The following is a 13177-nucleotide window of genomic DNA, read 5'->3' on the forward strand; positions in this document are numbered from 1 at the left end:
CCAAGGGCATCAGTGGAAGTTTGCAATTGGCTTTAGTGCTGTGGGACTAGCGAGGGTTCCCATTCTTGAGTACTGTTCAGTGAGTATTCTGTACAACGTCTGTGTGTGGATTGCAGAATAGGGACTGGACTGAGAAATGGCCCTTGTGTGATTCACAGGAGCACGGGTGGAGTGGGAGAGTGGAAAACAGCAAAACAATTAGAGACATCGTCTGAAATGATGCCCCAGTGTGCAGTGTGTGACTCTCATGTGTTGTGTGTGCTTGTGACCCTGTGTTGGGTGTGACCCTGTGTTGGGTGTGACCCTGTGTTGGGTGTGACCCTGTGTTGGGTGTGACCCTGTGTTGGGTGTGACCCTGTGTTGGGTGTGACCCTGTGTTGGGTGTGACCCTGTGTTGGGTGTGACCCTGTGTTGGGTGTGACCCTGTGTTGGGTGTGCCAGTGCCCTCGAGCTGTCTCTATTGTAGATTTCATGTCTTTACACATCCCATATTCTTTCTCACAGACAATTTCACATTTTGGTGTCAACTTTGAACTTTGTGTGGGAGAGCATTAATTGTTATGTATGCCTATGTATCGGATGTGAGTTGAGGCCGCCGTTTCTGCTGCTCTGTGTTTGTGCAGTTTGTCGGCTTATATTAAAAAGTTTTGAAGTGTGGAGCACAGTGTGGGGGGACGGGTGGTGGTGGGAGGGGGAAGGGGAGGAGGTGGTGGTGGGGGGGAGGGGGAAGGGGAGGAGGTGGCGGTGGGGGGGAGGGGGAAGGGGAGGAGGTGGGGGTGGGGGGGAGGGGGAAGGGGAGGAGGTGGGGGTGGGGGGGGTGAGTGTGTTCGCTGCATGTTTCACACAGATGTACTCGCTGTGTGATTTGTTGTGACAGAGGATCCCCTCAGTGCCAGGCGCCTCCTGGGGTCCGATGGTAAACTGACACCTTCCCTGCGACTCTCAGAGCTGTAACCATGTAATTTCACTGCAAAACGATTTGCTCCACATCAGGACTGTGTCCGCAATCCTGCCCAGCTGCTGCTTGCTGCATCTCCGAGGTTTGGGACTGAACAGGAATTTAGTTCAGACTCAGAACTGTTCAAAACAGATGGAGGGAAGTGAAAGTGGCTGGAAGGGGGAGGGGATGATGGAGGTGCGGAGGGGATGGGTGCAAACCTTCAGTCTAGAGGCAGTTGATCAAGTGGGGTTCTGGGCATTCTTTGTGAATGAGGAGCTGGTGATCACAGCCCTGATCTCCCCAGACAAACAGGATCCACTGGAAATGTTTCCTTGACCCTTCCCCCACAAGATATTAAAGCCCATGTGGGAATTTTTCAAAAAGGTGCGATCAGGGTGTTGCTGTTTCTATCTGTTATTTTAGTAAAACTGTTTTGTCTCTTTCGATTCATGAAGGCTTGGTATTTTATTAAAATAGTAAAACCATTGAAATATCTGACAGAGAAATGTGACATAATGAGTGAAGTGTTTGTCACACAATAGTGTGAATCATTTCTCTGTGTACTGGGCATAACAGTCCTCTCCCTCGGCAAACACCCCTTCCAACTTTTCTGAGCAAAACTGAATAATCTTGCTCTTTGTTTCCCAACTGTCAACCAACTTATAGTCCATGTTGATAAGTTTCTACTTAGAATCCATAGAATCCCTGTAGTACCGATTCTCTGTTACCCCGTGCATTTACCATGGCCAGTCCACCTCACTTTCACATCTTTGGACTGGGGGAGGAAACCGGAGCACCCGGAGGAAACCCACGCAGACACAGGGAGAATGTGCAAACTCCAGACAGTCACCCAAGACCGGAATCGAACCAGGTCCCTGGCGCTGTGAGGCAGCAGTGCTAGCCACTGTGCCACCATGCCATCCATAGCGCTAACCACTTGTGCCATACACATGCCTTGTTGTAGCAAATCTCCGTATGAAATTCAGTGACATTGTCTATACTGTTGCCTTTGCAGTTTTTACCTGACTGACACAGTACAGAACAACCGTGGGTGTTCCACAGAAGCAGATTGAAGGATGACGCTTCTCTTCCTTTCTCTATCTCTCTCAGTCCCTCAGTTTATGTTTACAGGAGAGCTCCCAGATCTCGATCACCTAGCTGTCCTGTGAAAAGGTAGAGCATTTGGTGTGTTGTTCCACAAAAGGAGTGTTAAAGTTTCAGCTGTCATGATACATCTTTCTCTCTCTTTCTCACACACACGTACATCTAACACAGCAGGAAACAGCCAGTGCCAATGTGTTTATGTCCTGTGAACATAAACTGAGATACTGAGAGATAGAGAAGCATCATCCTTCAATCTGCGTCTGTGGAACACCCACGGTTGTTCCGTACTATTTTGTGTAGGTTTGACATGATCTGTGAGTGACTTGAGATAGTCAGTACATAGCTTTTTCTAAAAACTATTTATTTATAATATTTACTTCAGTTCATAGTAAATACATGTTTTTTGGGACACAGTTTGGTCTGTGCCTAGCTCCCCAAGAGTTCTTGGTCATTCATACATGGAATATTGTGCACAGTTCTGGCCTCCTTATCTGAGGAAGGATATTCTTGCTCTGGAAGGAGTGCAGTGGAGGTTTAACAAACTGATTCCTGAATGGCGGAATTGACGTATGAGGAAAGATTGAGTCAGTTAGAATTGTATTTGCTGGAATTCAGAAGAATTAAGGGGAATCTCATAGAAACATAAAAAATTCTAACAAGGTTAGACAGGGTAGAAGCAGGAAGAGTATTCCTGGAAAGAACCAGGGGTCATAGCTAAGAATATGGGATAAACCTTTTAGGACTGAGATGAGGAGAAATTTCTTCTCCCAAAGAGTGATGAATCTGTGGAATTCTATAATACAGAAAGCAGTCCCTCAGTTTATGTTTACAGGAGAGCTCCCAGATCTTGATCACCTAGCTGTCCTGTGAAAAGGGGTGTGGTAGAGCATTTGGTGTGTTGTTCCACAAAAGGAGTGTTAAAGTTTCAGCTGTCATGATACATCTTTCTCTCTTTCTCACACACACGTACATCTAACACAGCAGGAAACAGCCAGTGCCAATGTGTTTATGTCCTGTGAACATAAACTGAGAGAGAGATAGAGAAGCATCATCCTTCAATCTGCGTCTGTGGAACACCCACGGTTGTTCCGTACTATGTCCGTTGAGGCCAAAACATTATATGTCAGATATAGCTCTTGGGCGAAGGTGATCAAAGAAAATGAGCCGAAGTGGGATCAGGCTATTGAGTTGGATGATCAGCCGTGATCATAATGAATGGGGGAGCAGGCTCAAAGGGCCGAATGGCCTATTCCTGCTCTTATTTTCTGTTTCTTCTAACCCTTGATGTCACAGTTACATGTGGGTAGGTGGTGGCACAGTGATATTGTCACTGGGTTAGTAATCCAGAGAGCCAGGATAATGTTCTGGGGACCTGAGTTCAACTCGCACCATGACAGATGGTGAAAATTGAATTCAATAAAAATCTGGAATTAAAAGTTGAATGATGACCATCACACCATTGCCAATTGTTGTATGAACCCATCTGATTCACTAAGTCCTTACCTAATCTGGGCTGGCCTAGATGTGACTCCAAATCCACAACCGCATAGTTAACTCTTGAATGCCCTCTGAAATGGTCATGCAGTTCAAAGGCAATTTGGGATGGGCATCACATCCAACCAGTGATGCCCTCATCCCTTGAATGAAGAAATTTTAAAAAATCATTATTGTCTCTTTAACCTACATTACTCTACTCTACACATGTGAAATGTCAAACTGCATCCTAGTGTAGGGATACGTGGAGGAAGCCGCCATTTCCAAAATTACATGGTCAATTCTATTGTTTGAGTGTATTGAGAATTAGGTCCATTTTATTGTGTGTTTGGTTTGTCTAGTGTCAGGGCTCCCCTCTGCCTAAAACCCGAATCCTCTCCTTAAGCCTTCTCCAAACTCTCTACGTCCATGAGACCCGACTAAATCCCTAACACCCCCAACCCCCCCTCCCCCCTACACTCCCGCCACCCCCACCTTCCTTCCCTGGCCCTGTCCTTGCTGCCATTAGGTGGTTCTGTCTCATTGGATATTGTCCCCCTGCTTCATCACCCTGCCTTCCAGAAGCCCATGAACAAAGATGAAAGAACAATACAGCACAGGAACAGACCCTTCGGCCCCCCAAGCCTGCACCGCTCATGTGCGCAACTAGACCATTCTTTTGTATCCCTCTATTCCCAGTCTGTTCATGTGGTTATCTAGATAAGTCTTAAACGATCCCAGCGTGAACGCCTCAATCATCTTGCTTGGCAGTGCATTCCAGGCCCCCACCACCCTCTGTGTAAAATACGTCCCCCTGACATCTGTGTTGAACCTTGCCCCCCTCACCTTGAACCCATGATCCCTTGTGTTCGTCACCTCCGACCTGGGAAAAAGCTTCCCATGTTCACTCTATCTATGCCCTCCATAATTTTATACACCTCTATTAGGTCGCCCCTCATCCTCCAGGGAGAACAACCCCAGTTTACTCAATCTCTCCTCATAGCTAAGACCCTCCATACCAGGCAACATTCTGGTAAACCTTCTCTGTACTCTCTCCAAAGCCTCCATGTCCTTCTGGTAGTGTGGCGACCAGAACTGGACGCAGTATTCCAAATGTGGCCCAACCATAATTCTATACAGCTGCAACATCATATGCCAACTTTTATGTTCTATGCCCCGTCCAATAAAGGCAAGCATGCCATATGCCTTCTTCACCATCCTCTCCACCTGTGCTGCCACCTTTAAGGATCTGTGGACTTGTACACCCAGGTCCCTCTGTGTGTCTATACTCCTGATGGTTCTGCCATTTATTGTATAGCTCCCCCTTACATTAGATCTACCGAAATGCATCACTTCACGTTTATCTGGATTAAATTCCATCTGCCATTTCTCCGCCCAATGTTCCAGCCTATCTATATCCTGCTGTATTCTCTGACAATGTTCATCACTATCTGCAACTCCAGCAATCTTTGTGTCGTCCGCAAACTTACTGATCACACCAGTTACATCTTCCTCCAAATCATTTATATATATCACAAACAGCAGAGGTCCCAGTACAGAGCCCTGCGGAACACCACTAGTCAAAGAGCTCCAACCGGAAAAAGACCCCTCCACTGTACCCTCTGTCTTCTATGGCTAAGCCAGTTCTCCACCCATCTAGCTAGCTCACCTTTTATCCCGTGAGATTTAACCTTTTGCACCAGCCTGCCATGAGGGACCTTGTCAAACGCTTTACTAAAATCCATATAGAGGACATCCACAGCCCTTCCCTCGTCAATCGTTTTTGTCACCTCCTCAAAAAACTCAACCAAATTTGTGAGGCATGACCTCCCTTGTACAAAACCATGCTGTCTATCGCTCATGAGGTTATTCAGTTCTAAATGCGCATATATCCTATCTCTAAGAATCTTCTCCAACAACTTCCCTAACACAGACGTCAAGCTCACCGGCCTATAATTACCCGGGTTATCCTTGCTACCCTTCTTAAATAACGGGACCACATTTGCTATCCTCCAATCCTCTGGGACCTCACCTGTGTCCAGTGAAGAGACAAAGATTTCTGTTAGAGGCCCAGCAATTGCATCTCTCGCCTCCCTGAGGAGTCTAGGATAGATGACATCCGGCCCTGGGGATTTGTCTGTCTTAATGTTTCCTAAAAAACGTAACACTTCCTCCCTTGTAATTTTTTCTAACGGGTCAACACATCTCACTGAGACACTACCAGTCAACATGTTCCTCTCGTTTGTGAATACTGATGCAAAGTATTCGTTTAGGATCTCACCTACTTCCTTTGGTTCTAAGCATAATTCCCCTCCTTTGTCCCTGAGAGGTCCGATTCTTTCCCTAACAACCCTCTTGTTCCTAACGTATATATAAAATGCCTTAGGATTCTCCTTAATCCTGTCTGCCAAGGACATTTCGTGACCCCTTTTTGCCCTTCTAACTCCCTGTTTGAGTTCTTTTCTACTTTCTCTGTATTCCTCCAGTGCTCCATCTGTTTTTAGCTGCCTGGACCTCATGTATGCCTCTTTTTTCTTTTTGATTAGACCTACAATTTCACTGGTTATCCACGGCTCCCGAATCCTACCTTTCCTATCTTTCCTCTTTCCACGCACATGCCTGTCCTGCAGTCCTATCAACTGCTCCTTAAAAGACTCCCACATGCCAGATGTGGATTTACCCTCGAACAGCCTCTCCCAATCAACAGCCATCAAATCCTGCCTAATCCGGCTATAGTTAGCCTTCCCCCAATTCAGTACCTTACCCATAGGACAACACTCATCTTTTTCCATTACTATCCTAAAGTTTACAGAATTGTGGTCACTATTTGCCACATGTTCCCCTACTGCAACTTTGATGACCTGACCGGGCTCATTCCCCAGTACTAGGTCCAGTATAGCCCCCTCTCTAGTTGGACTGTCAACATATTGTTCCAAAGAACCTTCCTGTACGCATTTTATAAATTCTTCCCCGTCCAGGCCCCCAGCCCTAAGCGATTTCCAGTCTATGTGAGGGAAATTAAAGTCTCCCACTACAACAACCCTATTTTTTCTGCACCTGTCCAGAATCTCCTTACATATCCGTTCCTCAACTTCCCGTGGGCTGTTGGGAGGCCTGTAGTATACCCCCAGCATAGTGATTGCACCCTTCCTGTTTCTGAGCTCCACCCACAGTGACTTGTTACCTGACCCTTCCATATTGTCCACCCTCTGTACCGCTGTAATATGCTCCCTAACCAGCATTGCTACTCCCCCACCTCTCCTCGCCCCTCCTCTGTCTCACATAAAACACTTGTACCCCGGAATATTCAGCTGCCAGTCCTGTCCTTCTTTTAACAAAGTCTCCGTCACTGCAACCACATCCAAGTTCCGTGCAAGCATTAAGGCTCTAAGCTCGTTTGTCTTGCCCGTGACGCTCCTTGCATTGAAGCGGATGCACTCTAGACCTCCAGGTCATCCTCCCCCAGAATGCTCTTCCTCTTAGATAGCCTTGTCTTGGCCCCAACCTCGTCCCCAGCCTCTATGCTTATTGACCTATTGTTCTGATCCCCACCCCCCTGCCACATTTGTTTAACCCACCTGGACCACACTAGCAAAACTCCCAGCTAGGATATTCGTACCCCTCCAGTTTAGGCGCAACCCGTCCTTCTTGTACAGGTGCCATCCTCTCTTGAAGACTTCCCAATAATCTACGAATTTGAAACCCTCCCTCCTGCACCAGTCCTTTAGCCACGCGTTCAGCTGTGCAGTCTCCCTGTTCCTAGCCTCACTAGCTTGTGGCACTGGGAGTAGTCCAGAGATCGCTACCCTAGAGGCCCTGCTTTTTAGCCGACTACCCAACTCCCTGAATTGCTCTCGCAGGACCTCCCTGCTCTTTCTGCCTATGTCATTTGCACCAATGTGGGCAATGACGTCTGTCTGGTTACCTGCCTTTTTTAGGATGCTTCCTACCCGCTCAGAGACATCCAGGATCCCGGCACCAGGGAGGCAGACTACCACTCTGGAGTCTCGTCCACGCCCACAGAACCGCCTGTCTGTGCCTCTAAACATTTCATCCCCCACTACTATTCTCTCCTGGTTCCCCCCTTTCCCTTCTGAGCCACAGAGCCCGATTCCATGCCAGTGACCTGGTCACCATGGCTTACCCCTGGAGGGTCATTCCCCCCCCCACAGTATCCAAAATGGTATACTTTATTTTGGAGGGGGAACAACCACAGGGGATACCATCACTGACTGCTCTCTCCCCTCCTCTCTCTGTCTGACACCCATCCCTTACTGTTAAGAGGGACAACCGCTGGGGTACTCTCTGGTACGTGACCTTTACCCTTCCTAACCGTGACCCATGTGTCTTCCTCTCGTGGCTCTGGTGTGATGACCTGCCTGTAACCTCTATCTATTAACGATAGTCAACATGGTTTTGTGAGAGGGAGGTCATGCCTCACTAACCTGGTGGTGTTTTTTGAAGAAGTGACCAAAATGGTTGACGAAGGAAGGGCCGTGGATGTTGTCTATATGGACTTTAGTAAAGCGTTTGACAAAGTCCCTCATGGTAGGCTAGTGAAAAAGGTTGGATCCCATGGGATAAAGGGGGAGGTGGCTAGATGGGTGGAGAACTGGCTTGGTCATAGAAGACAGAGGGTGGTAGTGGAAGGGTCTTTTTCCGGCTGGAGGCCTGTGACTAGTGGTGTTCCGCAGGGCTCTGTATTGGGACCTCTGCTGTTTGTGATTTATATAACTGGGGTGATCAGTAAGTTTGCGGACGACACAAAACTGGCAGGACTTGCAGATAGTGAGGAACATTGTCAGAGGCTACAGAAGGATATAGATAGGCTGGAAATTTGGGCAAGGAAATGGCAGATGGAGTTCAATCCTGATAAATGCGAAGTGATGCATTTTGGTGGGAATAATGTAGGGAGGAGCTACACGATAAATGGAAGAACCATAAAGGGTGTAGAGACGCAGAGGGACCTGGGTGTGCAAGTCCACAGATCTTTGAAGGTGACGTCACAGGTGGAGAAGGTGGTGAAGAAGGCATATGGCATGCTTGCCTTTATAGGACGGGGCATAGAGTATAAGAGTTGGGGTCTGATGTTGCAGATGTATAGAACGTTGGTTCGGCCGCATTTGGAATACTGCGTCCAGTTCTGGTCGCCACACTACCAGAAGGACGTGGAGGCTTTGGAGAGAGTACAGAGGAGGTTTACCAGGATGTTGCCTGGTATGGAGGGGCTTGGTTATGAGGAGAGATTGGGGAAACTGGGGTTGTTCTCCTTGGAAAGACGGAGGATGAGGGGAGACTTAATAGAGGTGTATAAAATTATGAAAGGCATAGATAGGGTGAACGGTGGGAAGCTTTTCCCCGGGTTGATGGTGACGTTCACGAGGGGTCATAGGTTCAAGGTGAAGGGGGGGAGGTTTAACACAGATATCAGAAGGACATATTTCACACAGAGGGTCGTGGGGGCCTGGAATGTGTTGCCGGGCAAGGTGGTGGAGGCGGACACACTGGGAACATTTAAGACTTATCTAGACAGCTATATGAACGGAGTGGGAATGGAGGGATACAAAAGAGTGGTCTAGTTTGGACCAGGGTGCGGCGCGGGCTAATTGTTCCTGGTTTCTCGTTTCAAGGCTTCATTCTATGATCATCTTGCTGGTGCCAGTACAGAGCGAGACTGCGGATAATTGGGAACCTGTCTCGGGGGCAGGGAATTCATATGGTGTTCGTGGAAGTGGAAATGACTAGGGTTGGGAAGCATTTTCCGATCAGGGCCTTGTGATCTCCTGGACTCGTTTCGATCGCCTCAGGGGGTCGGAGAGGAATTTCCCAGATTTTTTTTTCCCCATATTGGCCCTGGGGTTTTTCACTCTGGGTTTTCGCCTCTCCCTGGAGATCACATGGTCAGGAATGGGAGGGTGGGGGTGAGTTAATAGGTTGTAATGAACAAAGCATCGTAGCTGTGAGGGACAGCTCGGTGGATAGGATATTGGTATGTAGATAGGCTGGAAAATTGGGCGGGGATCCTGGATTCAGGATTCAATCCTGGACCGGGGAGCGGTGCGGGCTTGGAGGGCCGAAGGGCCTGTTCCTGTGCTGCATTGTTCTTTGTTCTTTGTTCTCATTTTCCCTGACTAGACTAAGGTCATCGAGGCGCAGCTCCAGTTCCCTAACGCGGTCTCTCAGGAGCTGCAGTTCGACGCACCTGGCGCAGATATGGACTTCCGGGAGGCTAGGCGACTCCATGAACTCCCACATCCGACACCGACAGCAAAAAATTGGCCTCCCACTCATAATTACCCCTTCCTTTAAATTACTGGATGAACGAAGAACAGAACCTACCCTGCCTCTGCCTGTTTACGCCGAAGCCCGTTGAGCCAAAGCCCTTTAGCTCTCACTCTGCTCCCTGCTCACTCCGCTGCCGCTAACTACGCTGCCCGCTGGATAGTGCGGCCTGCTTTTAAACCTCCCGCGCGCTTAAAAAAAAACAAATTTCCTTCCCAGGTCACCCCGTAGTCGGCCTACTTCCGCCTTTCCCTTAAACTACTAGACTAAGAAACCCCGCAAAAAAGTAAGTAAAATAAAGCCAATCTCTTACCCTTTCACTCTAGCCACCAGTCGCTCCTCTCTCTCTTGCTCTGGTCGAACAATGAGAACGCTCCCCCCAGGTAAGTAGCTTGAATCTCTGTCCTTGCCCCCCAGACTCTAACCTTCCACTCCAAAGTCCTTGAACTTGTCACCTCCTTGCCTACAGCCCCATCTCTAAAGCCCACCAATCAGGTTTCTGCTTGAACTGATCCGGCCAGAGTCACAAATGACACCTTCTGGTTTAAAAATGACCAACCCAATTTTCACTTTTTAAACTTAACCCTCTCAATCCATGATGTCTGTGGGTCTACGTGTGGACCATAGTCCAGGGAGAGTGGCACTCAATTACTGCCACCTCCCAGTGTGGCACCTTTCTGGCTATGACTAATGTTGTTGCACTTCTTGTTGAGATGTTAGTGGGTTCCTTTAGTGACTCTCAGAACTCATGTGGTCGCCAGCACTGTTGGGACTCTGGAAATCACCAACTTTACACTAGACAGCGCCATCACCCGCACTCACCAAACAGAGAGACACACTGAGAAGTTATTTCATCCTAATCTTGGCTGCTGTGCCTTCAGGAGCCTAGGCCTTCTGGAATCCTCTCTGTAAACCTCTCCACCTTCCCACCTTTCTCTTCCCTTTAAAGCCACATTTTAAAGCATACCTTATTTACCAAGCTTTTGGTCACCTGTCCTGTTTCTTTAGTCTTTCACAGGGCGTGGGTTTATTACTCATACCTCGTTGCCCCTGAGAAGATGGTGGTGACCTGCCTTCTTGATCTGCTGCAGTCTATGTGGTGTAGGTACATCTAGTGTGCTGTTAGGGAGGCAGTTCCAAGATTTTGACCCAGCTACAGTGAAGGAACTGTGGTATATTTCCAAGTCAGGATGGTGAGTGGCTTGGAGGGGACCTTCCAACTGATGGTATTCCCAGGTATCTGCTGCCTTTGTCCTTCTCAGTGGCAGAGTTGCAGGGTTACAGAGAAAGTGTTAAAGTGTTGTCGAAGGAGCCTTGGTGACTCCCTCTGTGACCCAGTGTCCAATTTTATCTGATAAAGTCCCTGTGAAGCACCTTGGGATCTTTTACTTATTTGAAGGTACTAAATACAAGGTCCTGTTATTGTTATGTAGAGACACTGGATTATGTGGGATCAAAGTGAATGGTTGTGTTGCGGAGATCTGACTGTAAGTGAGGGTGTACTGTTAGAGAATGGATTCTATCAGTTATGTGACAGTTTTGACCTCATTAATAGTTTCATGAAATGGTTCCTATTTAGAACGTAGAAACAGAAGGAATGGGAGCAGGTGTAGGCCCTCAAGCCTGCTCCATCATTCAACACAATCATGGCGGATCTTTGCCCTCAATGACACTTTCCCACCTGTTCCCCATATCCCTTGATCCCCTGAGAGAGCAAATACCCACCTCGCCCATACTTCCATGTATTCAACGGTGGAGAATTCCAAAGATTCACAATCGTCTGAGTAAAGGCATTTCCCTCCACCTCGGTCCTAAAGAACTGACCCTTCACCCTGTGCCCCTGTGTTCGACATTCCCCAGCCAGGATTTGCATCTTTATTTCCTTAAAAACAACTAACGACAGCTGAAGTCCCTGCATCTTGTGACGGTCGAACTCTGGGTCAATGAATTGCTACTCAGGCTCTTGATGTTTCTCTGCTCTCTCCTTACAGGTGGCTTTAGTGACGTATCCATACAATAAAATCTCCAACTGGCGCAGCGGCAGTACATACTTTCACATGTCAGTTGGTAGCCTGGTCCGAGGAGAAAAGATTCTCTGTGAGACCTCACTGGTAAGGATGGTCAGTGACCAAAGTAGTGCTGGGGGGGGGGGGGGGGGGGTTGGGGGGGGGGGGGGGGGGGGGGGGGGGTGGGGGGGGGGGGGGGGGGGTGGGGGGGGGGGGGGTGGGGGGGGGGGGGTGGGGGGGGGGGGGGGTGGGGGGGGGGGGGGGGTGGGGGGGGTGGGGGGGGGGGGGGTTGGGGGGTGGGGGGGGGGGGGGTGGGGGGGGGGGGGGGGTGGGGGGGGGGGGGGGGGGGGTGGGGGGGGGTGGGGGGGGTGGGGGGGGGGGGTTGGGGGGGGGGGAGTCAAATTCAGTTTCATTCTTTAACCATTTGCTTATTTGATTTAAAGGGCTACAAAATGGACGATCTTCTGACATCGTACGTGAGTGTGTATTTAGCCACTGCAAAGCAGAAAACGGCTCGATACCTTGCCTGATGGGACCAACATTAAAGGATTTGGACTGCCAACCGTGGCGTGAGATTCTTACAACTCTCTCCACTACACTCCTATTGTCCTCTTTTCCAACATCTCTCCAACCTCCCTCTTTCGACACACTCTCACTTCTCTCTCTCTCTCCAGTTTTTACTGAGCCATTACTTGTTTTACTTGGGAATTGTTTCGATGAAGTTGTTAATGATCAGAGTGGCCTGTGCCATGGAACAGTGCCTTTTTAACAATGGATGTAATTCCGATGCAGTCAGAGTTACTTGCATCTGAAGTGATTAATATCACTGGTAGCTTTTTAAAAATAATTCCTGGGGGCCCCCAGTAACACACCTAATGACCATTCTGTGCTCCTTCCTCGGGGAGCTTGTTGGAGCTGATCTTAATACTTAATCCTCTCGCTGAAACCAGTGGGTACTGACTGTGATACTATCTGAATGATTCCATATTTAAAGTAGATGGAGAGCACCCATACCACATATTTATTGTCATTCAGTCCTCATTTACCAGGCCTGTTTTTAATCTCAGTTCTTGTGCCTTTGACCGTACGGAGCTCAGCAGGGCGTGCGTGCGTGTGCGCGTGTGTGTGTCTTCAATAAAACTGTTAACTCGTGCATTTCAAAAGAATTGTGATGTTTATTTGGCAAACAGGAATGTGATTGATCAGGTTTAACTTTGTCCGTTTAAAAAAACGCACATGGAAGACTCTCAAATGGCAAATTCCCACATCAGATCAGCCATGTGTTTCTTTAGTCTCTGACAGACATTATCTGGCTGCTCACAACTTAGCAATAAATGAAATTCAATTTTAAAAGTTTCTTCTTGAATGTAAA

General features: G+C 48.3%; 1 protein-coding gene across 1 annotated transcript in view; it reads left to right on the top strand.

Annotated features, from left to right (window-relative positions):
* Positions 1-12965, top strand: part of LOC144491833 (unconventional myosin-VIIa-like) — a 162924-nt gene extending 149959 nt beyond the window's left edge. Inside the window, exons 47-48 of the mRNA XM_078210126.1 lie at positions 11791-11910; positions 12249-12965. Coding sequence (XP_078066252.1) covers positions 11791-11910; positions 12249-12335 — 207 coding nt within the window. The 3' untranslated portion in view covers positions 12336-12965. The remainder of the gene's footprint in view (positions 1-11790; positions 11911-12248) is intronic.
* Positions 12966-13177: the final 212 nt, after the last annotated feature.

Source organism: Mustelus asterias, chromosome 3 (assembly GCF_964213995.1).
Source record: "Mustelus asterias chromosome 3, sMusAst1.hap1.1, whole genome shotgun sequence".
Classification (NCBI taxonomy): domain Eukaryota; kingdom Metazoa; phylum Chordata; class Chondrichthyes; order Carcharhiniformes; family Triakidae; genus Mustelus; species Mustelus asterias.